This window comes from Staurois parvus, unplaced genomic scaffold, assembly GCF_062004578.1.
Source record: "Staurois parvus isolate SC_StPar_1 unplaced genomic scaffold, SC_StPar_1.0 ptg002753l, whole genome shotgun sequence".
In the NCBI taxonomy this organism is placed as follows: Eukaryota; Metazoa; Chordata; class Amphibia; order Anura; family Ranidae; genus Staurois; species Staurois parvus.
This window is the reverse complement of record NW_028320549.1, coordinates 4,654,910-4,679,499: the sequence shown is the minus strand read 5'-3', so window position 1 is coordinate 4,679,499 and position 24,590 is coordinate 4,654,910. Positions and strand designations below refer to the sequence as shown.

Here is a 24,590-nt window from a genome sequence, read left to right as displayed (position 1 = left end):
CATCCCATCGACATTGCTCTCCTAGTCTGCTCCATCCCATGGACATTGCTCTCCTAGTCTGCTCCATCCCATGGACATTGCTCTCCTAGTCTGCTCCATCCCATGGACATTGCTCTCCTAGTCTGCTCCATCCCATGGACATTGCTCTCCTAGTCTGCTCCATCCCATGGACATTGCTCTCCTAGTCTGCGCCATCCCATGGACGTTGCTCTTCTAGTCTGTGCTATCCAATGGACGTTGCTCTCCTAGTCTGTGCCATCCCATCGACGTTGCTCTCCTAGTCTGTGCCATCCCATCGACGTTGCTCTCCTAGTCTGTGCCATCCCATCGACGTTGCTCTCCTAGTCTGTGCCATCCCATCGACGTTGCTCTCCTAGTCTGTGCCATCCCATCGACGTTGCTCTCCTAGTCTGTGCCATCCCATCGACATTGCTCTCCTAGTCTGCGCCAACCCATCGATATTGCTCTCCTAGTCTGCCTCACCAGTAGAGCATTTACAACAGCGGTGGAATGTAACTCCGGCAATGCAAAGCTTTGGGAGGAAAAGCAGGACAAAACCACTGTGCAGCACTACTGAATAGGAAGCTGAACTGGCATATATAATTAAGGCAAATCTAGTTGCTTCTTATATTATTTATTACTAGTATTTACACATATTATTTCACATCGATCCCTACCCTTAAGGTGGGTACACAATGGCATTTTCTTTTGTTCAACCAGCGGGGAGGCTCTCCCATCCAATCCCCCTTTCCCCACCAGAATTCACAGATCAGTGCTCGCAGCCATTGGCTGCAAGTGCCGATCGGATGCTGTATTTCTAACATGTCCCTTCAACAAATGCCAGTTGTTAGACCAGCTTCTGTTGGAAAGAGAGCTGTACACACTCACCGAAGTTTGGCTGGTTTCTGCTGAACTGGCCGATTTTTGTCCAGTGTGTATCCAGCTTTAAGGAGGTTACAGTCCAAGGTCCCTACTTCACATGCATACATATACATAGTAGGGCCAGTTTAGATGGGAACCAATTAAAGTAGAATTACAGCCTAAACTTAACTAGTTTTAAAAATGTTCCCTCCTCCCTTCTAACACGTATGCTGGCTAACCTATGTAGAAAAGATGTATGTACTTACCTATTTTAAGCCTGCTCCAGCCCGTTCACATGTTCTGATTCCCCTTTGCCAGCCAGTGGCAGCTGCAGGGGAGAGAAGAGTGCACCTACAGCAGCTGAGACTTGGGGGCCTATGTGTGACATTACCACTCCCGGATTTCCCAGCCTTTGTCAAGTGTTCTCTCATCTTCCCTTCAGCCGCCGCTGGCTGACACAGGGGATCACATGGTCAGACCGGAGCAGGCTGAAATGGGTAAACATACACATGTTTTTTTACACAGGTTAGTCATCATAGATGTTAGTAGGGGGGAGAGGACGTTTTTAAGACTAGTTAGGGTGTCTTTGGAGTGTGGGAGGAAACCAGAGTACCTGTTGAAAACATGAGAACATGCAAACTCCATGCAGGTAGCGTTGTGGTTGGGATTTGAACCGATGACCCTAGTGCTGCCAGCCAGAAGTGCTAAACACTTGGCTACTACCCCCAGGTACATATATAATTATAAGCAATGCATAGATTTATTTTTCTTTAAATGTTGACATTTTCAGTCCCTGCTCCTTGAATTCTACTTTTCATGCAATTAACTCAATCGGCAGAGTTTGACAGCCATAGTAGTAATGGTACTGGCAGTGTGGATAGAGTGGGGCACCCAGCCAACAGATTTCAGTACTAAGGCAGTCCAGGCAAGTAAATACTTCAACAGTTTCATTTCATACAGAGCTTTTGTAATTGCTGAATCTTCAGAACATCTTGATTGTGTAGAGTAGAGACTCTCTCCTTATACAGCTTTCTATTGTGCGTGATAGCAGAGTGTACAGATACAGTTAATACCATGTTAGTTGAAGCCAATGTATGGAAAAGAGCACAGCCAGCAAAATGTGTGCGATGTTGGTGATTTTCATGAAAAAACATTTATTTTCTGTTATGTACATTACACAAATGTTACTACTTTGGGTTTATCCCTAACAAAAGAATGCGGGGAGTCCCTTTAGTAATATGCATACATCCCTGTACATATGTTGAAGTGGAAGTCCAGCCTATTTCTAACAAAGCTTAAATCTGCGCTTACCCTTCTTCTAAACCCTATTCTAGCTACCCTGTGAAAGAAAAATGTGTATACTTGCCTATTCTGAGAGCGATCCGGACACATGATCAGCTGTCAGTGGCGGCTTCGGTGTAAGGAGGGACAGCCGACAACAGATGCCCCATAGTAAGTCTATAGGTGACTTCAGTGCCAAGGCTCTGCAGTTGTCGGCGACCACTCCTCTTCACTGAAACTGCCCAATGGGTTGATCACCTGGCTGGACTGGATCGCTCTCAGAATAAGTATGTGTACACCTCTTCCTTTCACAGGCTAGATAGAATAGGGTTTACAAGGGGTGAGGGAGCAGATTTACACTTAGAAATGGGATGGACTTCTACTTTAAGCAGCTAGAAAAAAGAATAAATAGAATGTCTCCACATTACTTGGTACAATATATGACCTATTAAAGGCACACTTCATCCAAACATAAAGTATTTTTGTTTTCTGTTCATATTGGTGACATCTTCCATTGCTTTCTGCTTCCACTCGATTGCAAACAATGTCTGGAGTTGGGATTTAACGTTAACTTTTCCATGAAAACAAACAGCAGTGCTACAGAGCAAAGCTCCACTTCAGGACCATGCTGGGGGCAGTTGCCCCTTGAAGCTGCCAATTATGAAGCCCCCATTCGATGTGACCCTGGGGCTAAACATGCATTGAGGACAGCGTATCCAGTATGGACATGCTAACCTCGGTGTTGCCTTAGACTGCTGCCCCATTTGGTCTCATGGGCAGCCTGGCCCTGCTCAACACCTTCTACCTCCAACACCTTCCTATTGGCTAATAAGATCACCCAACTCAACAATAGCTCAGTAGGAAGGAGAAGATAAACATGGATCTGTGGATTTGTTCTTATAAAGGCCATAAAGTGTTGGATTTGCACACTAAAGCATGCTGGTTTAAGAATGTGAAACTAGCATCAGTTATATGTATTCATGTTAAGTGTGTGTATAAGTAAAGTGTACGTGTAAGGTTGGCTACAGATGATTTATTTAAAAAAAGAAAAAAATTATCAAAAAAATGGATTCCTTCATCCACACAAGCAAGAAATCCTACCCCTGTGCTATTGTATTCTGACAACAGGGACTTCGCTGCTGTCAAAATACACTGATCTGCGCTGCAGCCGATTTGCTGTATCCACTGAACAAATAAATGTTTTCTAGCAGTCTCCTTAGACCAGGGTGTCACACTGTCAACCCTTCAGCTGTTGCCAAACTACAAGTCCCATGAGGCATTGCAAGATTGAGTGTTCCAAGCATGACTCCCAAAGGCAGAGGCATGATGGGACCTGTAGTTTTGCAACAGCTGGAGGGCCACCAGTTTGATACCCCTGCCTTAGACAGAAGTTCCTGGTGAACCAGATGAATTTCTTTCCATCTATGGTCAGCTTAACACTTTCCCCCTGATCTGCATTTCTCTCTAGTTGGACAGAGCCATTTTTTTCAGACATGATCCAGGATTAGCATATACTTCCTGGCAGGGGCGGACTGACAACTCATGGGGATCATAGGGCCCCTGTGTCCTTGCCCAAACTCAAAAAAGCCTATAAAAAAGGTACCAGGGGCATCTCATGGGTCCCCCTACTGACCCCGGGCCCTCGGGCAGTGCCCAAGTTTCCAAATGGTCAGTCCGCCCCTGCTTCCTGGACTGGTGTGCTAGCTCAGAGATGAGATTGTCATGTAAATCCTGGTGACTGTATAGTGATTGGCTGGTTTCACAAATGTCTCACACAGATCGGCCCCCTGCTGGAGCCTCTCACCTTGTGACTTATTATAAAGTTTCAGTCTGCAGTGTGGCATATCAGTGCTGTCACTGTATCAGTTAGTACTTTAGCAATTTGTAGCTTAGGCCCAGTTCATAGTAGAACGTGGTGATGGATACTCGCAATCCATGTGTGTTTCTCCACACCACATTCAAAACACACTGCCCTTGCGATCTGCAATCTGTGTCAGTGCAATTTTAATGACACCCAAAACTCGGGGTGTTTGCCTGCGCTAGATCGCAGTGCGTTTCCAAAAGTAGTGTATGCATTACTTTTGTGCGATGCGGTGCGATGAATGGGCTCCAATTGCACTGCACTGAACCGCATGTGAATTACAGAGCAATGTGGTGCGCATTCCTGTGCAATTCATAGGCGATTCATAGTGTGAACCTAGGCTTACACTGGACTTTCAGAAATGAAGTATATGCATCTGTGGTGGTCTACATTACAGTTAATATGTTGCTTTACCCCGCATAGGCAAAGCATAAATTCCTTTTAGATTTTGTGCTTTGGTGAGCACAGTGAAGGACCAGAGTCTATCTCTTTGTCTTTTTATTGACCGCCACGGATGTTATCCTCTCTGTTTTATAAAGCCTTCTTACCCACTCTGGATGTTTGGTAGGCAGTGGGTCCTGCTCAGCAGCAATCTTTAAAAAAAAGAAAAAAAAAGAAATGTCCTTCCTTCCGATAGTCTTCACAAAACGCAATGTGCCCTGCACACTGCCAAATTTTGGGTTTGCTATTGCCAGCACCAGGTCATAGTTTGGCACAGAGCTTTTATAAGAGTAGAGAGGATGAGAAAGGGAAGAGAGTGGTACCCCAATCAAACCTTAAAGGGCTAATAGCCAAAGGTATGTCCACCACAGGACTATGCCAAGGACGGTTTGGGCCGGCCGGCTGTGTTAGGAGTTAAGCTTTTGCAAGCCTAGCCAGTGAATGGAAATACACTGCACACAGAGCATTGAGATTTATCCATGCAACACACTAATTAGTTTTTAGATCTGCCAAATAGATGTTGGAGCTGCTAAACACATTCTATTAACAGCCAAATGGCCAGGCAATTAGAAGCATTTCCTATGAATGTGGAGTTTATACGAATGGCAATTTTTAACTTGGCAGAGAAGTTAAACTTGCTCCTGGCTCTGGGCTCGGTTTAACCCTGACCTTTAGATTTCTGTATTTAAAAGCCATGCACTGACCCAAACAAGGACCTTTGTCCTCTTTGGGAAGCACATGAGTTTGTAAAGAGAACAGGAAGACCCTTTGTGTTTCAGTCTTGTTTTGTACTTTTCACAAGTGAAACCTTTAAAATGAGGCCAGGAATTTTTACTCTTTAAGTATATGAAAGTCCTAACCATGAACTTATTCTTACTCTCTATCAGTATGCTGATTGCAGCATTGAAAGCATTTTGCTATATTTGTTTAATAAGTTCAGAAAAATTTCTGTTGACTCCGCCAAAGTTTCAGAGCTGCCATGTGCGTTTTGTAGTCCTATCCTAGTTAGTTAACCTTTACAGAAAATATGTAAACTCCCATCCCCTCTGTACTTACCTCTGGGGTTGCCGAGCTGTCAGCACTCCTGCAGCTGGTCCAGCAGTCCAGGGATTTGAAATCCCTGCTGTTCTCCCTCTTCTCCCTTAGTGTTTCTGGGATGAACCAGATTGATTCTGATTGGTCACTGGGATGGCACTGACAGTTTGGCAACCTCAGAGGTAAGTACAACTGGGGAAAGGAGGGATGGAGAGAGGAGAACCTGGGCGATGAGAGTCTTCTGGTTCCCGGCGCTGGCATCTTAACTGTGGGCAGTTGGTTGTGCTGCTTGCAGCTTCACAGCCAGCTGCACGCTGTGCATGCGCAAGCTGCTTTTAATAATAGAACACTTAACTGTCTATGGATCCAGCGCCGTCATCACCTGGGCTAGTTCTTCACTAGCCTTCGGTTCCCGGCGCCGGCAACTTAACGGTGGCAATTGCTTCTGCTGTTTGCAGCTTCACAGCCTGTTGCCCACTGTGCATGCAGGAGCTGCGCTGTGCTTTGTGAATGGTCCCACAGTCTGTGATGTGCCCCAGAAGACTGCAGGGAGAGAGGAGAACCTAGGCGATCTGAGCAGTGGTGGGAGTGGATACCTGTCAAAACTAATTACCCTCTCCTCCCCCCCAAAAGAAATTTACATGCCAAATTAGGCGGAATGCGATACCGGGTTTAGTGCTTGGACATTTATTCATTCATGAATAAACGCCCAAGCGATAAATGCGGCTAGCCGTTTGACACGTTTACATGTGTTTTTTGCCATGCTTAGCATTTTTTGGCCAAAACGTTCCTCTCCTACACATGATTCTTCTGCGTTCAGGAGAAGAACGTTTAACAGCCCCTAAGCTCTGGTAAAAGCCTATGTGTACATGGGCACATAGGCTTTTATTGATTTGAGGTCGGGGGCTTTGGCAATACTACACCAAAAGCTCCTAAACTCACGTTAAGGAACAGCATACATGTGGCCTATCAATCTTATCAGTTGATACAGTATATTGAGTGAGCGTTGTTGCTATAATGCAGGAATGGTGCTGCTGGAAGGATCACCAGGTGAATAAAAACTGAAAAAGGAAAATTAATTCATCTACGACAAGCTGATAAGTTGCAAAATATATTATATCTTTCTTCTTGGGTTTAGATAAACTTTAAATAGAATTTTTGTTTGATACACAAATAGGCAAACATGACATTACAATGTCCAGTAACTGCAATCATTGCAACAGGCACCAGCAACACCTATGAAGATTGGGCCAAGTGAAGCCATTACACACCGAAGGGTTTTTTTTTTCGTTCAACCATTGGCTACAAGCCCTGTTTAGATGCTGGTTGTCCAGCATGTCCCTTCAACAAAAACTGACCAGTTTATGTCATAGAGACCACTGTACACCAATCGAACGGCAGATGGTTCCTGCTGAAATGGCCGTTTTACCCAGCAATAGGGTTGACATGGGACCAATAAGCTTTTCTGACTACCAGACCTGCTCTTTATCACACCAGAGATTTTCTGCCAACCTTTGTTCTTTTTTTTTACCTTTGGAGAATATTGAATCCCTTTTATCATTCATGAACTTGTTCCCTTTAATGGTAGGTGGTCATATGACGTCTTTCATAGCATATACTGTACTTTGTGTTCATTTTACCACTTCTGCATAATAAAACCGACACATCATCTCCATCTCTTCATCTTATTAGGTAAACCCTTTTTATAGGGATGTTTTATTCCCCAATAATGAATTCCCTCTACGCCTAACAATAACCTGATTTCCCTTGGGGCCCTGTGCTGCTCTCCTGCAGTGAACGTCTTAAGCTGGCTGTGCGTGGGATTCTTTCCAGGAAAATAGGTACTCCTGGAACTCTGAACTCTCTGAATAGAAATGTACCTACCTGGGGGGCTGTCTGCCATCTATATTTGATTAAAGATGATGTTAGAGGGGTAGTTAAGTCTGATACTGTATATATACACTGCATATATTTTTTTTTTTAAGGTCCCCCAGGTGGGTTATGCCGTAATGTGTTAGTAAGCAACACATGGCAGACTTGCCTGCCAAAGAAACCCTCCAGCTCTGCAGCGTAATCTATCCAGCTGGCCTTGGGCGCTTCCATCTTCACTCGGTCTTTCTTCCAGGTTCCATGTCTTCGATTGCTAGAATGGCCGGGCCGTGATGACATCACTTCCGCACTTGTGCATGTGAGTTATATTGCTGCCTCAGAGATCGGGGCTGCAAATGTACTTTGAGCTGCGCCTGCATTATGGCTGACAGGCAAATGGAAGCTTTTATGATAGGAGACCAATAGTCTCTTCCATCATAAATATACTACCTGTCAGCCATTTTTTAAGTTTACTACCACTTGAAAGAATAAGTTCACCTTTTTAACATTCTACATGTTACACCCGTATTTAGGGTAGAACAGATCACAGTAATGCACCTGCACTGGTGAGCACACTAGTAGTAATGAATTGAGTCTCCCTGTACTTCAGCAACTGTCTGCCCATACAGGAGGTATGGGGAGACAACTGACTGAGAGCCTGCAGGATCCTGACATTGCACCAGCGATCTACTGATTTACAATTACAAGCTGCAGTGCAAAAAAATAAGAAATGCACATTTTTTTTTAACCTGGAAAGTGATGTGCAAATTATTATTTTTTTTCCACAAAAGGGGGATGGGACTATGTGCTGAATTTTGCCTGTGAAGACGTCATTGGTGTGCAGCTTTTCTTTTGAATTGGACCAAGACAAGATACATTTGATTGGTCACTATATAGTACATCTCCAAAGAATTTCTCTTTATTAAAGAGGAACTAAACCGGCTCTTTCTTTACAGCCATGGAAGCTGCCATTTAAACCTCTGTTCTGTCTGCATTTGCCATGGTACTGCACATGTGATCAGTTATGACACCAGCCAATTGATGGCTTGACAGTTGGATTGAGAGTAAAAGCAACTGTGAAAGCATTCATGGCATGCCTTGAAATAACTGGTTTGGGAAACTGTTAAATTGATGGGGTTAGTTGCGATTTTAAGTGTATCTCTAGGGAAATTGTTTTTTTTAAGTTTTGGATAGAGTTGGAAAGTTTAGACCCTCTGTCAAGTTTTTATTAATGTCTGCATTGAAAGATTTATCGGTCTATTTGTGTCGGTGACCATTGTCACCAAGTAAAAAAAAATAGTAAAATTCAACTTCAATTTAGAATTTTCCCCAGAACAGGAAGTATGGCACAATCTTCCAGTGTGGGTACCTGTTCTGTGAACACCAGCACTGGCTTTTTTTTCCCCCAATATCTTCTGCCAGCAGATTAGTCTGCTTAGGAGTTCTTTTGAGGCAATCTAACATCCTGCCCTTTCACCCAGCCCTACTGAAGGGGGATTGTGTGGCCCCTTTCATACTTATTGTTCATGGGAATATTGTACCAGTATGTATTTCCAAAACTGTGTGATTAAACATCAGAACTAATTTATGAAGCCACAGAGGAGAAGGTAGGTACAGGCAATGCTTGCACTTGCCAGCCTAGTGTATAAAATGATTGAATTTTCCAAGCTGGAATTTCACTACTTCTAGCGGTTGCACACAATGACGCATAACTGATACGTCTTGCATGCAGCATGCCTTTTGGCTCTCAGTATTGCCTTTGCCTTTCCCAGTCTGAGTGCTGCTGTACAGAGGATTTCAAGTGTTGCCTGTCCTTTGCCCTGCTTGTTGTAGCCATTTGAACAATGAAGACTTTGGACTCCTAAGGATTTTTTTTTTCATTTGGCACTCATTGACCTGCTACACTTGGATGATTGGTCCTTTCTGCATCCAGGGCCAGTTATCTGTGCATAGCTGCAGGTAACTACTGGATGTACGGATGCATGCAGACAGCCGCCGCTTCTTTCACCCTGCCATTGCTTTGTACAGGCTGAGCGGCAGCAGCTGTTCACCCACGCCTGTGACTCTAGCCATGGGTATCTGCAGATTTTTGCCGCAGGAGTCCGATGGCAGCTGTGAATGGGGCCTTATTCCTGGCATCTTACAGATGTCCAGATTGTACAGTGAGCTCTCTTCTACTATAAATATCTGTCTGCAGGCATTTAATTTGCAGGTTTAGCTGTGCTTTAACGCTAGCAACAGTGTGCATCATAATTGTCATTTTTTATTTTCTCCATAATTCCATTTTCAGTTCTATAGCGCCAATATCCATTTACATATCAGGAACAAGTGATTGCCAAGCATTTTGATGGAAATAAAGTGAAAATCATGTGTGAAAATGTTATAAAGAGAATGTGTTAATCTCGCATCATAACCTGACGGGTTGCCCTATCTGCATTTTTTCTTTCTCGGAAGTATAAAAAAAAAAAAAAAAAAAAAAAAAAAAAGGAACTAGAAAGCATATGCATCAAACCACATTTATAAAAACATCCTATGATGAGCCTCTTCTCCAACCCTTATACAAGCTGGAAGACATAACGATAGCCTGCTTTTGATGCATTCTCCTTTAGCAGGTCACTGTGAATCTCAGTCAGTCAATTTCATAGAGCATGTTGAGTCAATGAGAGCTTGTGCCAAGTACCTTGCCGTAATAGCACTGTCCTTTCATCAGAACTGAAAGCCTGCATTAAATCTGACACATGGAAGTAAGGTGCTTAGGATTTTCATACTTATTGTTCATGGGAATGTTGTACCAGTATGTATTTCCAAAAATGTGTGATTAAACATCAGAATTCATTTATAAAGCTAAAGAGGAGAAGGTAGGTACAGGCAATGCTTGCACTTGCCAGCTTTGTGTTTAAAAGTATTGAATCTTCCAAGCTGGAATTTCACTACTTCTAGCAGCTGCACACAATGACACATGACTGATATGTCTTGCATGCAGCACACCTGTTTGGCTCTCAGTATTGCCTTTCCCAGTCTGAGTGCTGCTGTACAGAAGATTTCAAGTGTCTGATACCATGTCAAACTTTGGTACTTAACCCTTTCTCACTGGCACCTCCCGGCCCTTTAAGGGTTTCAGAACCCGAGAGGCGGGGCGGGGTTTAGGGTCGTGTGACAGTCATGGCGGTCACATGATCAGGAAAGGTCCCGATCAAAAGAGCAGATCGAGACCTTTCCGTGAGTACCAGACATGTGCTGGGAGCGCGCAGGGCACAGGTACCCACACTGGAAGATTGTGCCATACTGTCTTTTTTAATAGAACGCAAATGTGCGACGTCTAGGCCCAGACGCCGGGAGGCCGGACATTTGCGTTCGGCCGGCGTGAAGAGGTTAATTATTTGCAGTCAAAAAATACACTCACCAGCCACCTTATTAAGTGCCAACAAAATATCCCCCACACCATTACACCACCACCACCACCAGCAGCCTGTACTGTTGATACAAGGCAGAATGGATCCATACTTTCATGTTGTTTACATCAAGTTCTGACCCTACCATCTGAATGTTGCTGCAACCAGTCTGCCCATTCTCCTCTGACATCCACAAGGCATTTTCAACCACACAACTGCCACTTACTGAATATTTTCTCTTTTTTGGACCATTCTCTAAACCCTGGAGATGGTTGTGTGTGAAAATCCCAGTAGATCAGCAAAGAGGCTAAGTGGTTAGCACTTCCGCCTGGCAGTACTAGGGTCGTTGGTTCGAATCCCAACCATGGCACCACCTGCCTGGAGTTTGCATGTTCTCCCTGTGCCTGCATGGGCTTCCTCTGTGTACTCCAGTTTCCTCCCACATTCCAAAGACATGCTGGTAGGTTAATTGGATCGTGTCTAAATTGGCCCTAGTATGTGTATGTATGAATGTAAGGTAGGGACTTTAGATTGCAAGCCCTGTGAGGGTTATGGACTGATGTGAATGTACAATATATATGTAAAGCGCTGCGTAAATTGACAGCACTATATAAGTACCTGTAATAATTAAATAAGATCAGCCCGTCTGGCACCAACAACCATGCCACTTTCTAAGTCACTTAAATCCCCTTTTTTCCCTATTCTGATACTCAGTTTGAACTTACTGCAAGTTGTCTTCACCACATCTAGATGCCTAAATGCATTGAGTTGTTGTCATGTGATTGGCTGGTCAGCAATTTGTGTTAGCAAGCAATTGAACAGATGTACCCAATAACATGGCCGATGAGTGTATATTTGTATTTGTCTGGAGTTTGGAGTTTGGGTTTAAAGCATAACTACAGTCATCATTTTTTAATTTTTTTCATTAGAGTTGGGAAAGGTTGGAGTCTCTGTCAGGCTGTAAAAGTTTCTGCATCCCCATTAGGGAGATTTCCCTTCACAACCTGTAGCCATCACCGGGGCAGGAAGTTTGGGGAAACCTTTCCAGCACAGATACCCATGGGTATAAAAACATATTTTAGTAGTGTGAAGGTAGAACCACTGTTGGGTTTTTATTGTTAGTAACTATAAATTACAGTGACTCATAAGAACCAATCGGAGTACACTCTGCTGAGCTCAGACCACTGCAAAATTGATTCTGATTGGTTGCTATGGGATGCTTTATTTAATAAGACTAGGGATGCACTGCTGACCTTTTTTTTCAGTGTGTATGAGTACTGATACTTTCGGTCAAGTACTTGCCGATACCGAGTACGGATACTTTGCGATGCAATTTGCATTCATACAATACGGATGGGCGCAAGTTGCACTGCAAAGAATAGCATGCAAATTGAACAGGAATGCAGTGGATTCCTGTCCAAATCACTTGCTGTTTCACCAATGCTCCTGTGTGAACCCAGGCTTGTCATAGCCCGAGTTCACACAGGAGTGGTACAGGAAATCTCTCTGCACCAATCCCATGCTTTCACACAACGAAAAGCCGCTTCATAGGTCTGGGGATTTGAAATTCCTGTGGCTTTCTCTCCTCCTTGCAGGGCTGACAGTATGGGCTAGACAGCTTCTGATTGGACAGCACCAATCAGATGCTGTTTAGCTCGCTGCAAGGAGAGGAGAGAAAGCTGCGGGGATTTCAAATCCTCAGACTTATAAAGCAGCTTTTTGTTGTGTGTCAACATGGGACAAAGATAAAGTGCGTTAACGCTGAGCAGCCAATCAGATTTCAGTTGCTGGTGGTTACCGAACTTTATAACTGCTATTCTTCTTGTTCTTTGTGATGACACCATAAGCAGTGCTGGCTTTTCTAGCAGTGCTACAGTCAGTAATCAGGTAGGCTGGGTGCAGTTGTAGCCACGCAGTGCTAGTTGGCAGTGGGTGTCGTGCTTGTCTTGCTCTTTGTCTTTTTTTTTTCTTTTTCTCGTGAATGGCATTTTCATCCCCACCTGTGTGTTTTCTTTGTTACTCAGAGGCAGCAGATATAGCTACTTTCTTTTTTTTTTTTTTGTTCTCCGTTCTTTTCATCCCAATGTATTGTGTGAATATCATGAATAATTATACAGCAATACATTGTAGCCTCTGGCCTGTTCATGCAACTGAAAAGAGATGTGGGGTGTCTGAAAATAGTTTTGCTTTAATAGTTTGTCATTCTATTAATTTCACTGTCTAGAAACTAAAATAACATATATATGTATATTACCATAATGTAAAATATTACTTTACCATTACGTACATTTTTAACAGTTTTGTTGCAGAATGTATAAATTGTTATTCAAACCTGGCCAGATATTTAGTGGTTGTGTAGTTCAGTGTTTCTCAAGTTCTTTCAGTCAAGGCACCCTTTAAAATTCTGGACAGTCTCGAGATACCCTTTAAAATTCTGGACAGTCTCGAGATACCCTTTAAAATTCTGGACAGTCTCGAGATACCCTTTAAAATTCTGGACAGTCTCGAGATACCCTTTAAAATTCTGGACAGTCTCGAGGTACCCTTTAAAATTCTGGACAGTCTCGAGATGCCCTTTAAAATTATGGACAGTCTCGAGATACCCTTTAAAATTATGGACAGTCTTGAGACGCCCTTTAAAATTATGGACAGTCTTGAGACGCCCTTCAAAATGATAGACGGTCTGGAGACCCTCTTTAAAATTATAGGGAGTCTGGAGACACCCTTTAAAATTATAACTTTGAAGGGCATCTCGAGAAAGTCCATAGACAGTCTGGAGACACCCTTCAAAATTATAGACAGTCTGGAGACACTCTTTAAAATTATAGAAAGTCTGCAGACTCCCTTTAAAAATATGGACTGTCTGGAGACACCCTTTAAAAATATGGACTGTCTGGAGACAGCCTTTAAAATTATGGACAGTTTCGAGATGCCCTTTAAAATTATGGACAGTCTCGAGATGCCCTTTAAAATTATGGAAAGTCTCGAGACGCCCTTTTTAGATCTGCTTCCAGAGGATCCAACAGAATCGGTCTCCATCCTGAACACACGGCCACCATAGGGCCAGCATGGGATCTTCTCCATGTCAGAGCACACGGCGTCTGAGGTAGCATCCAGTGTGGACCTTACCGGCTGGCACTCGAGGATTACACCTATAAGGTGCAAAGGCGTATTGGCCCTTGTGGTCAGTGCGGGGAGGTGAGGAGGCACTCTTACCATTTCTGGATTGTGACACCAGTGACACCAGTGGCACTTTCACGCTTGTTCAAGGATCACAGTCTTTGTGTGTAGTGGACTGTAATTTATGCACCTCTGTCACTTGTAGGAATTTTACATTCCTTTGCATGGTGTTTTGTGTCACCATCACTAGCATCTATTCACGTGCCCCAGTTGGGGGTTATGTTAGAGGTTTTATGCATGACTATATATAATCATCTGTTTATGTATATATATTATATTTTATATGATATGTGGGATTAGTGTTATTTGCCTTAGCGCCACACCAATTTTTCTTGTCTATATTAGTGCACAATGAAAACCTCTGGCTTTATGTAACTAAAAGGCGGGCTTGTTCCACCTAATGGCTTGTATACAAATTTTGGGCAATTTTTAGACATACTGCCAAGACATCCCTGAAGAGACCTCTAGGCACCCTGGTTGGAAAAGGCTGGTCTAGTTTAGGAAAAGTGTTGTTATAAAAACAGAAGCTTGGCCATTGTCAATATTTTTTGTATCTGGGTGTCTAACCCCTTCTGTCTGTAGGACAAACCTTGATAACCAAGTTACCACTGCAAAACCACCTCTCGAAAGATGTGACACACCATTGAGCTCATGTCTTATTGGGTAAATATTTTTTACCCCAGTACCGTGAAAGCTCAGCGTTCTGTGGTGATCCCTACTTTCTAGCAGATGGTTTTTCTTGGAGGTATGTAGTTGAACTGGAGGATCCCCCAGTAGTGTTTATCTGTTCCGTTGTAGCCGACTCTGTGATTCTGTGGGCCAGCTCTTTGGGAACCATGTCTAATGCATTTAACAGCCTATTCCATAGTCTTTCCTTAACCCTCCCATTTGTATGAGCTTGGAACCAATGTGCAGAATGTGAGAAAACATGTGGATAGCCAATTTTTACACACAAACCAGGGCCAGTTTTAGGCTGGCCATTCATTATACAATTTTCTGTACAATTTCCTTTAGATTTACCTTCAGCTATGTAGTGCAAGGGCCTGCCTGACTGGGTACAACTGAAAGTGTTGTTTAGATTTGACCTCATATTATTATATGTTTTTTGGTAAATTTAAAGGAAGATCGGAACTGCTCTGTGCAAAACCATTGCACAAAGCAGGTGTGACATGTTTGTTAATTTATTTTTTTTATGCCTTTAACATCACTTTAAACTTTTATTGTTGATCTTCCTACTTGTAGCCAAGTATTGCAGGCCATTTGTAGATCTTGCATTAGCCCAAAACAACTTTCTATCTTTCCCAGCATCATAAACAAACATCTTCCCAGAAGTATAATTCAAGGTTCTCTAAATATATAGCTAATTGCCTTGTACAGCTTAGTCCTTCACTCCCTAAACATATACGGCTGTCTCTAGTGAGCTGCCTTTGCTAATGAGCGAACTGGACGTTAAAGTGGAGTTCCAGCTGAAAAAAAAAAGTGAGCAGCTACAAAAACTGTAGCTGCTGACTTTTAAAATTCAGGCACTTACCTGTTCCCCGGTACAGCGGTGTCCCCAGCACGGCTGGTTTCACCGGCCGTCTTTTCCCCCTGGCGCCAGCATCTTCAGTGTGGGCATCAGGCTGTGACAGCTTGCGACTTCACAGCCGGGTGCCCACTGCGCATGCGCAAGAAGCACTGTGCTTTGTTAATGACCCCATAGTCTTCTGGGATCTGTCACATATCCCAGAAGACCACAGGGAGGGGAGGAGGACAACCTCCGCTTCCAATCCCAGCGGAAGTGGGAGTGGACACCTGTCAAATTCGGGTACCCGCTCCCCAAAGGTGCCAATCCTTAATGAGGAGCGGGGGACAAAGACATAAAGCACAACTTCCCCTTTTGGTTGGAGCGCCGCTTTAAAGTTAAGCTGGCCATAAACTTAGTTTGTTTTTTTTTTTGTTTTTTTTTTTAGCCTGTGCCTATCCATACTTCTTCCAGGCTATCATCTTATTGGATAATAAAACCGGGGCGATAATAAAATCTGCAGTTGTAAATTTAAGCACAAAACCACTGACTTTCCACTAATGATTACTCAGCAATCTGTTGCAAAAATGTAAAGAAGAAAATGTTTCATTCTGCCTTACCACACTATGATTTACTTTTCCATATGACAGATTCGCTTTGAGCTCGGGTTCACACCAATGCAGTGCAGGAATCCTGTGCGTTTCCAACACTGCATTGCAATCGCATCGCATTCATGCGATCTGGTTCAGGTGTCAATGATAAATTAATGACACCTTGAAACAAATCGTAAAACATGATGCGATTGCCAGAAATTGCGTTACATGGGTGAGAATACCTATGCGACATGATTCAGGTGCGGATTAAAAAAAAAATCCTGCACCTTTTTGTACGGATGCGATGCAAAATCGCACCGCACCTACATTAGCACTGGAATCGCACCGTATTGCTGTGTGAATTACATGTGGTGTCCCGCACTGCATAGTTTGAACCCAGGCTTAGGGCTGGTTCACACTGATGTGGTGCAGGAAACCGCATGTGTTTCGGACAGGAATTCATTTTGTATGACTCAAATTGCACACTGCAGGAAAGGTATTTCCCCCCCGCACTGGAATCGGATCGCATGGGTGTTCACAACCGTGTGATCCGATTCAGCCAATAGCACTGCGTTTTGCGAACTGTTTTTGGGGTGTCTTTAACTTGACATTGACACCTGCAGCGGTTCGCATGATTAGAGTGTAATTGTGATACGGTGAGGGAAATGTACAGGGACCGCTGCGAAGCTTGCACTGCATCAGTGTGAACCAGCCCTAAGGGATCCTGCAGGGATGTCAAATATGAGTGCTGCCATTGCTGACTTGTAGGCACAGACTCTGGCTATCATTCTTATCCTCTCTTTACTTCTTGGGGGGGGGGGGGGGTCACTGGCCTGATGTAAGCATATGGCTCTCCGGTGTGCAACATCATATATGCTTAGGGGTTGATTTACTAAAGGCAAATAGACTCAGTTGTTCCAGCGCTTAGTAATTAAAGGGAAGTGTCACTTTGCAAAGAATAACCAATTACATGCAAGGAAAATACAAAAAACAGCATTTTTGCTTGCACATGATCGGATGATAGAACACAGCAGAGCTTCCCCTTATTTACTAAGCTCTGGAGTCACTGCACTTGCAAGTGCACAGCCTATTTGCCTTTAGTAAATCAACTCCACAGTCTTGCTGCAGATCATTAACCCAAAAGTAATTGATGAAGATGGACAGCGCAAGGATGAAGATGACAACAGCAGCAACTCCCCGATTTTTATCCTGGCAGGTTCCTCAAAAAATATGATCTAAGGTCAAAGCACTTGAGCAGCTTGTCTTTTATTCTGTCCTATTGATAGAGATTGAAGCTTCATACTGAGCAAAGGTGATGAAGACATCGTATTTATTTCATACTTGAGGAATCTTCTTCATCCCTGTAATGTTTTCTGTTGAAGATTCCTCTGCTCTCACTGACAGCCTCAATCTTTTTTTTTTTTTTTTTTTTTTCTAAGAAGCTACATTAAGTTGATTTTTTTTCTCTTGCCATGCTTATGGCATGGTTCTTTTATTTTAATTAATAATTAATACCGGCTTTCGTGACAGCAGGGTTCAGGTTACTGCTAACCGGCTCCAGCTAGTGTTCTTGCTATACTCCTAGTCTGTGCCTTTTGTTTGAACGATGTGCACATTACCCAGAGGCAAAGGGCTGTGTTGTGTTTCACTTTTATCGTGGCATGAAAAGCAAAAAAAAAGAAAAAGCAAAAAAAAAACACGCAACAAGCGACTTTTGTCATGCCGTTTGTTTTGATGGCGTGAAACGGATGCAGTTAAGAAGTCATAGATTCTGCCTGGGAGACATACCTCCCAGAGCGCTCGGATGATTCAGAAAAGGTTGGGGCACATCAGCGAATTTGGAGGAAAAAAAAAAAAAGTCCTGATTTTCAGGAGTTGATAATGTTTGATGACAGTTTGTGGCATTTATACGTTGTGTCTTGGCAACTGTTACCTAGTGACAGTCCTAACCGGCATTAGCCATTGGCTGAGCTGTTGACTGGGACAGAAAGACAGTCACCTTTTCAGCGTTTTCCTCTCCTGCATCAGCCTTTTGCTGGGAAGGGGGGGGGGGGGGGTGGAGAGGGGAAAGGGAGGGATAGTAGAGGAGGAGGAAGGGAATGTGGAGGAGGAGCAGGGGGCTCAGGTGCTAGCACTAATAATACCAAGAGTGAGAGCGATCAAGAGAGAACGACAATGTGAGAAATAGCGACAGCCTCCGCGCAAAACAGCATCTCAATAGCAGGACTGAAGTATCGAGCTGACAGCTCAGCTGCTAGCAGGGAGCCTAGGTGAGAAGCATTGTCTTTAATAACTGTAATAAAGCAGGAAAGAGGCAGCGGAGTCGGCGGTGGCGGCAGGGGAGAGTGCTCTTTAATTTGTATTGTGGGGATGGAAGGAGGGCTGGGGAGAAGAGGGGGGGGGGTTTGAACGGAGCAGCTGGTCCTTTTTTTGGCTAATTTGTAAGATGGAGAGAGGGGAAAGGAGACAACTGAACTCCTCCAGGTAGATCAACTTGAAGAATGATGAGCGAGGGTATGATTTCTTCCAAACTGCCGAGGCTGTGTCAGTGTAGAAAGCATTCCTTTAGATGGTATCAGAGCTGCGGCTGCCACCCACCTCCCTGGCACATCTCACACACTGACAGTTTGAATCTATTTACAAAAGCATGGACAAAAGAGGTAGGCTGAGCAAACATCACACCAACTTTCACTCGCAAAGTGGGGAGGACAAAATGACCTTGGGCATCCTTCTTTTTTTTTTTTTTTTTTTATTATCGTTTCTTGAGTGACAGTGCCAGGTTATTTAGTATGTCCAGGTCTATCCAATCTGTATCTTATGTCAAACATATCTTACTGCACATACATAGGATTTTATTTAATAATCTGTCATACAGGCAAGGGCAGTAACTCGCACCTTCCAGATTAAATTTGTCAGCAGTTTGGAGCATTCCAAATTTAGAAACAGGATTTCACTGGCTGCTATTAGATTCTGATTGTTCAAAAAATGTCCTTTTTTATTTATTTTTTATTATTATTATTATTAGACTGTTTTTAAGAATTTTTAGAAATAGCAAATGTGTGCCCAGTTATTAGCAGGTTAATTTTAGGCTGAATTATCCTATGGGAGTAACTTTAACTCCTTTGTGCAAATTCTCCATACCGTATAGTCTTCATCAGTCCTAGATTTAGGGCACAGGTTGACAACGATCTCTTGAAAAAAAAGTAACAGGTGTAATAATGGACTTTGAAAAGTCAAGAAAACACATTTAGTGTATGCTTCGGTGCATTTGCAGTTTATTTGCAAGTGCAGGTTTATCGTCATAGGTGGGTGAGCAAGGTGGTATTTCAAGGTGAGCAGCATTCTATTAGCTGTCACTGCGCAGCCTATAGGGAAAAACTGCTGTCTTGAGATCCTGATCCTTAGATGCTTGGAGCTAGGCTTTGCTGAAAAATTGAGCGCATTGGGAAAGGGTTGTTATAAACATACTTTTTTTTATAATACAGGTAATGCTAGCGATCCCTCCAAGCTGGAAATTAGGTCATGCTGCTAATGCCAAGTACAAATGACTTGTCGCCTCCAGCTAGAAGGTTTTTAAATCATTAACAGGTTAAAGTGCATACAGGGAGCACACAGCCCCAGATACAGGGCACATGTCCAGAGACAGCTGGATGTTATGCTGTGCTGCTATTATTGAGCATCAGTTTAGAAGTATATGTTAAATAGTCTGTGATTGCCGCTAACCCGGCCCGAGATGCTGAGATATTTTAAGATGGCTCTTGACTTCCCCTCCCTCTTATTCAAATTTTCAAGTCTAAAGATAAACTATCTCAGGAGAATAGCCAGCCACCCTTTACCTCCTCCCCTGTTCCTTAAGCATTAAAAAGATCATGAGTCAGAGAAATGTTTTTCATTAGGCATTTCTTTCTCTTTCTCTTCCCATTCTGTTTTTTTTTTCATTTATTTTATTTTTATTTTTAGTTTCCACCCATGTTACAGGATACAGATTCTGTCTTTAGCAGCCGTGCTTTGTGCTTGCTAAGAATGGATTACCAGAGCCTGATCGTGAGACAGCCAGCAAGCTTCCCTTTGTTAAGCTCCCCCAAATTGCTCCTGGGTGCCGTGTTAATTTCTTCTGTGCCTCCTTTCCTGGAAAAGCAAAGGTGAATAGAAGCCAGAAACGGGGACTGGTTTTATGGATCGGGCATGAAGGACCGCATAGACCATCTCACTGATGGAAGAGATTTCCGAAACTATTCTTGAGGCTCGAATGTGGAGGGTCTCCTTCCCGGTTTCAAGACTGTTTTTTGCCACCTGGTGTTTACCGCTGTCCTTCAGGATTCCATCCAAGGTGAACTATATTCCAAACCATGAACCAGTCACAAACAATTGATTGGGGGACAGTTAATGCCAGCGGATTTATATTGAACACAACTGAGCATCACCCTTGCCCATTGGGTTTCGGCCACTACAATTCAGTGGACATATGTATCCTGGAAACCACAATAATTGTGCTGCTAACCTTTTTGATCATCACTGGTAACTTGACTGTCATCTTCGTTTTTCATTGTGCCCCACTGCTGCATCATTATACCACTAGTTATTTCATTCAGACCATGGCATATGCAGACTTGCTGGTTGGAGTTAGTTGTTTGGTGCCCACCTTATCTTTGCTACATTACTCTACAGGAGTCCATGAATCTCTGACTTGTCAAGTATTTGGATACATCATTTCAGTCCTGAAAAGTGTCTCCATGGCTTGTTTGGCCTTTATCAGTGTGGACCGGTACCTGGCCATTACTAAACCTCTGTCCTACAACCAGTTGGTAACCCCATGCAGACTACGTCTCTGCATTGTACTGATTTGGATTTATTCCTGTCTGATCTTCCTGCCATCATTCTTCGGCTGGGGTAAACCTGGCTACCACGGGGACATCTTCGAGTGGTGTGCCATTGCTTGGCACACTAGTGCCTACTTCACCGGTTTCATCGTGTGCCTGCTCTATGCTCCAGCAGCACTGGTTATATGTTTTACATACTTTCACATCTTCCGTATCTGTCGCCAACACACCAAAGAAATTAGTGACCGCCGTGCTCGCTTTCCCAGCCATGAAGCTGAATCAACTGGGGAAGCTGGGCCTGGTCACAGCCCGGATCGACGGTACGCCATGGTTCTTTTCCGGATAACCAGCGTTTTCTACATGCTTTGGCTGCCGTACATAATTTATTTTTTGTTGGAAAGTTGGAGGGCACTGTCAAATCCAGCCCTGTCCTTTCTTACCACCTGGTTGGCCATAAGCAATAGTTTCTGTAACTGTGTAATTTACAGCTTATCCAACAGTGTTTTCCGCCTTGGTCTTAGGAGGCTGTCCGAAACAATCTGTTCACCATGTATGTGTTCTAAAGACAAAAAAGATCGGGACCCTAAGCCCCGAAAGCGTGCTAACTCGTGTTCTATTTAAAATGATTGTTGTGACAATCATGAGCTAGCAACGCATCTGCACAGGCCCGGGGATGCTGCTTTCTCAGAACCATCTACAAAAAATATAAAAATGATTCCAGCACCTCATTTTGGCAGCATTGTTTGAGTTGTTGATTTGCAATGGAAATGGGAACCAGGAAACTCTTGATGAGAGCGGAGAGACAAAGAGCACACGATTCTATGCCCTGCTGTCAAAAAATGAGTCATCCTATCAGCTGGGGGGAGCAAAATATCAAAGAGAAGGTGTCAGATAGGTTAAGATTAGCTAATTAATGCAGATATTCTGCAGAAATATCAGATAACGCACTAAAGGTCACTTCCTCTCTCATTCCCTGGCAAAATAGAATGTCTTCATTGCCTTGCCGAGGATAATAAAAAGATCACTGCCCACCGCAAGGCTCAGGTTACTAAATACAGTACTGCTGTGTAGCCACAGTCGCTACAAACTATTCTTTAGCCTGAAGGTGACCAAATTGCTGTTTTTATTTATTTAGTTTTTTTAAATGTAACTTTATTAATATGTGTTACCTGAGCGCAAAGTTAAGTGGCTGTCAAACCATATGGGAGTTTACAAAGCGCGTGTGCAATATAAAGAGGTGTTCTGTAATAATATATGTGCCTCTTAATACTTTGCCCCCAATATTAGCCTCTTAACCCCCTTAACATTTTTTGACACCACTTACCAACAAAAGCTGCTACTTTTTTTTGTTTTGGTGATGTGTATTTTCTTTTTTGTCCAAGTATGCCCAACATCAATTGCTCAGCCATGATGTTGGCAAGCACTGTCTCCTTTAACATGCTGCGGTAATTAAGTGTTTAACACATGTCCTATGTACATCTGTAGTCATGTATGCTTTGTGTATATATTGATTACATTGATAAGAGATGTGGCTCTGGTTTCCAAGTAGAGGCTTTGCATTCCTGGCCACCTAGACATGTTATCGAGTCTTTTGTCAGACAAGGCAGCTGGCAGTGGCTCCTTCCAGAATTAGCAGCAGTGACCTTTTTTTTTCCTTTCCAGAACAATTGGTGATCACACCACCCATGGAAAAAATAGAATCTGCTAAGTGGACCATATTTCTGCTATACGTTTTATTCTGTCATCATCCTATAGCACATCTAGCTTGCTGCTGTGGTTTTTTTCCTGTTCCATGTGCAGTTTCACTGTGCACAGTATATATTTAATAATAAAAAGTAATCTATATATGTAATGGTGTGTGATCTTTGACTGTTCCCCTAACGGCATCTATTGAATCAAATACAATGTTTACCTTCACGCTCTGAATAGCAGACAAGACAGCATTTTTCATTAAAAAATGTACAAAGCAGATGAAGTCTCCAGTACTTATATTGGATAACTAGAAAAAAGAGCCTAATTCAATCTGAAATAAACATGCCCTGACATTTAAGTCAGTAAACTGCTTTTGGCACTCCTGGGGTACTGGTGCTGTAAGCAAACAAAACTGCTGTTCAGATCTGTAAATGACATGGAGATCTGAACGCAGCATATGTGCATGAGCCCTACATACAGGTTCTTCTGGATACATTCTTTTCAAGCTTGCAGGCAGTTTAGCTAGTTTAAACAATGTACACATTCACGTTAAAGTTAACCTGTGGCCAGGTTCTTAACAATCAGTAAATGAGTTTTAAAAACCAGCGTTTGCTGTACTCTGTAGCTGTAGGCGCTGTGGAGTACATTATCCTCAAAGTTGACAGTAGAAGCTTTGAAGTTGTTTGCCCCTCTCACAAAGGGCCTGATCTGTGTTTACCTAAATAATATGTTACCCAAACATTTCATATTCCTGATATGTGTATGTTGTACCATGTACTTGCGTTACAAAGTATCCTATTTTCTTTGTATTGCTTCCTTTGGGTGAAATACCTGGTGATCTTACCAGTCCCTGTGCTGTCCTATTTCAAACTGACCATGCTGGGTATGAGAGCACATCCAACCCAGCATGGTCTGTTTTCTAGCTGTTCAGGGAGAACAGCCTGCCTGTCCTCCAATGGTCAAACTTGTTTTTCTGTTTCTCCAGTTCTAAAGGCCCTAATAGATTCGAGAACAGAGATTATATGATCACAAAAAAAGGAATTTATAATGTTTTTTTTCCTTATATACATATAAACTGTTTGCCTTTTATTTCTATATTAAACAAAGCGGGGTTGTTTTACAAGGTGAGGCTTCACTTATACTTTAAAGTGAACCAGAACTCAAAACGTGAAGATTTCCTATGGTATAGGGAACCTGTAGAAATGGTAATTGCGCCTAAACCATATCCTGGAAATTTTACCTTTTTTCAGCAAATTAAAACCCCTTCCACACAAGTGGTATGGTTGAGCCTGCCTGTCTGTTTTTTAGGTGGACCCAACTGAACCATCGGGTGGCTGGATGTACATGGACTTGGTGTCTGTTTACAGAATACAACAAGGTAGCCAAAGTGCAAGAATTTGTAAAAACAATGTGTCATTTATTAAACAAACAAATATCCAAAACTTATGTTCAAGTAAGAGAAGTGCTGTTTGGATGTACAGGGAAATGACCGTATGTGTCTGAGAATGACGAGCCCGGTCTATAGACCGACTACAGCTGTCATCCACAGGAAACCGGACCCGCCATGTAGGATGGAAAACTGCAGCATCAACGGACCTCCTCAATGAACATGACATCCACTGGAAAGAAGCAAAGGGCGGTGTTTCAACACGTTTCAGAGGCTTTGCCTCCTTTATCAAGTAGAATGTATTTTATACGGATGGCTGAAAGCCAGTAAACAGGCTTGGATATTAAGTGGGAGATGAAAGTGAGGCAACAACTTTGCAATGGCCAATCCGAAGGCTGATATATATACACACACACACATATATATATATATATATATATATATATAATCCATGACCTGAGGCTCAAAGCAGAAAGAACAGCTTCGTGCTTACTGTTTTCTAGAGGAAATAGAAGTGGATGTGGGGATAGTAACATGTGTACAATGTTGTAAAATGTTTAAATAACTACAGAATGTATTCTCACACAGTAAGATACCAAAACAAAAAGGAAGATCATGGCAGTGCACTCAGGTGGGGCGAAATTAACAGGTCTGTGTGAATACACACAAAGTGG

General features: G+C 42.9%; 1 protein-coding gene across 3 annotated transcripts; it reads left to right on the top strand.

Moving 5' to 3' along the window:
- The first annotated feature begins 18,130 nt into the window (after positions 1–18,130).
- GPR52 (G protein-coupled receptor 52) lies at positions 18,131–22,689 on the top strand. 3 transcript variants are annotated; one of them, XM_089666531.1, is made up of 2 exons: positions 18,131–18,287; positions 19,978–22,689. In XM_089666531.1, the coding sequence occupies exon 2, from the start codon at positions 20,367–20,369 to the stop codon at positions 21,456–21,458; it is 1,092 nt and encodes a 363-aa protein (XP_089522657.1). In that variant the 5' UTR covers positions 18,131–18,287; positions 19,978–20,366; the 3' UTR covers positions 21,459–22,689. The 3 variants fall into 3 exon arrangements, with proteins under 3 accessions (XP_089522657.1, XP_089522659.1, XP_089522658.1); XM_089666533.1 differs by lacking the exon at positions 18,131–18,287 and adding an exon at positions 18,470–18,531; XM_089666532.1 differs by lacking the exon at positions 18,131–18,287 and adding an exon at positions 18,538–18,677.
- Positions 22,690–24,590: the final 1,901 nt, after the last annotated feature.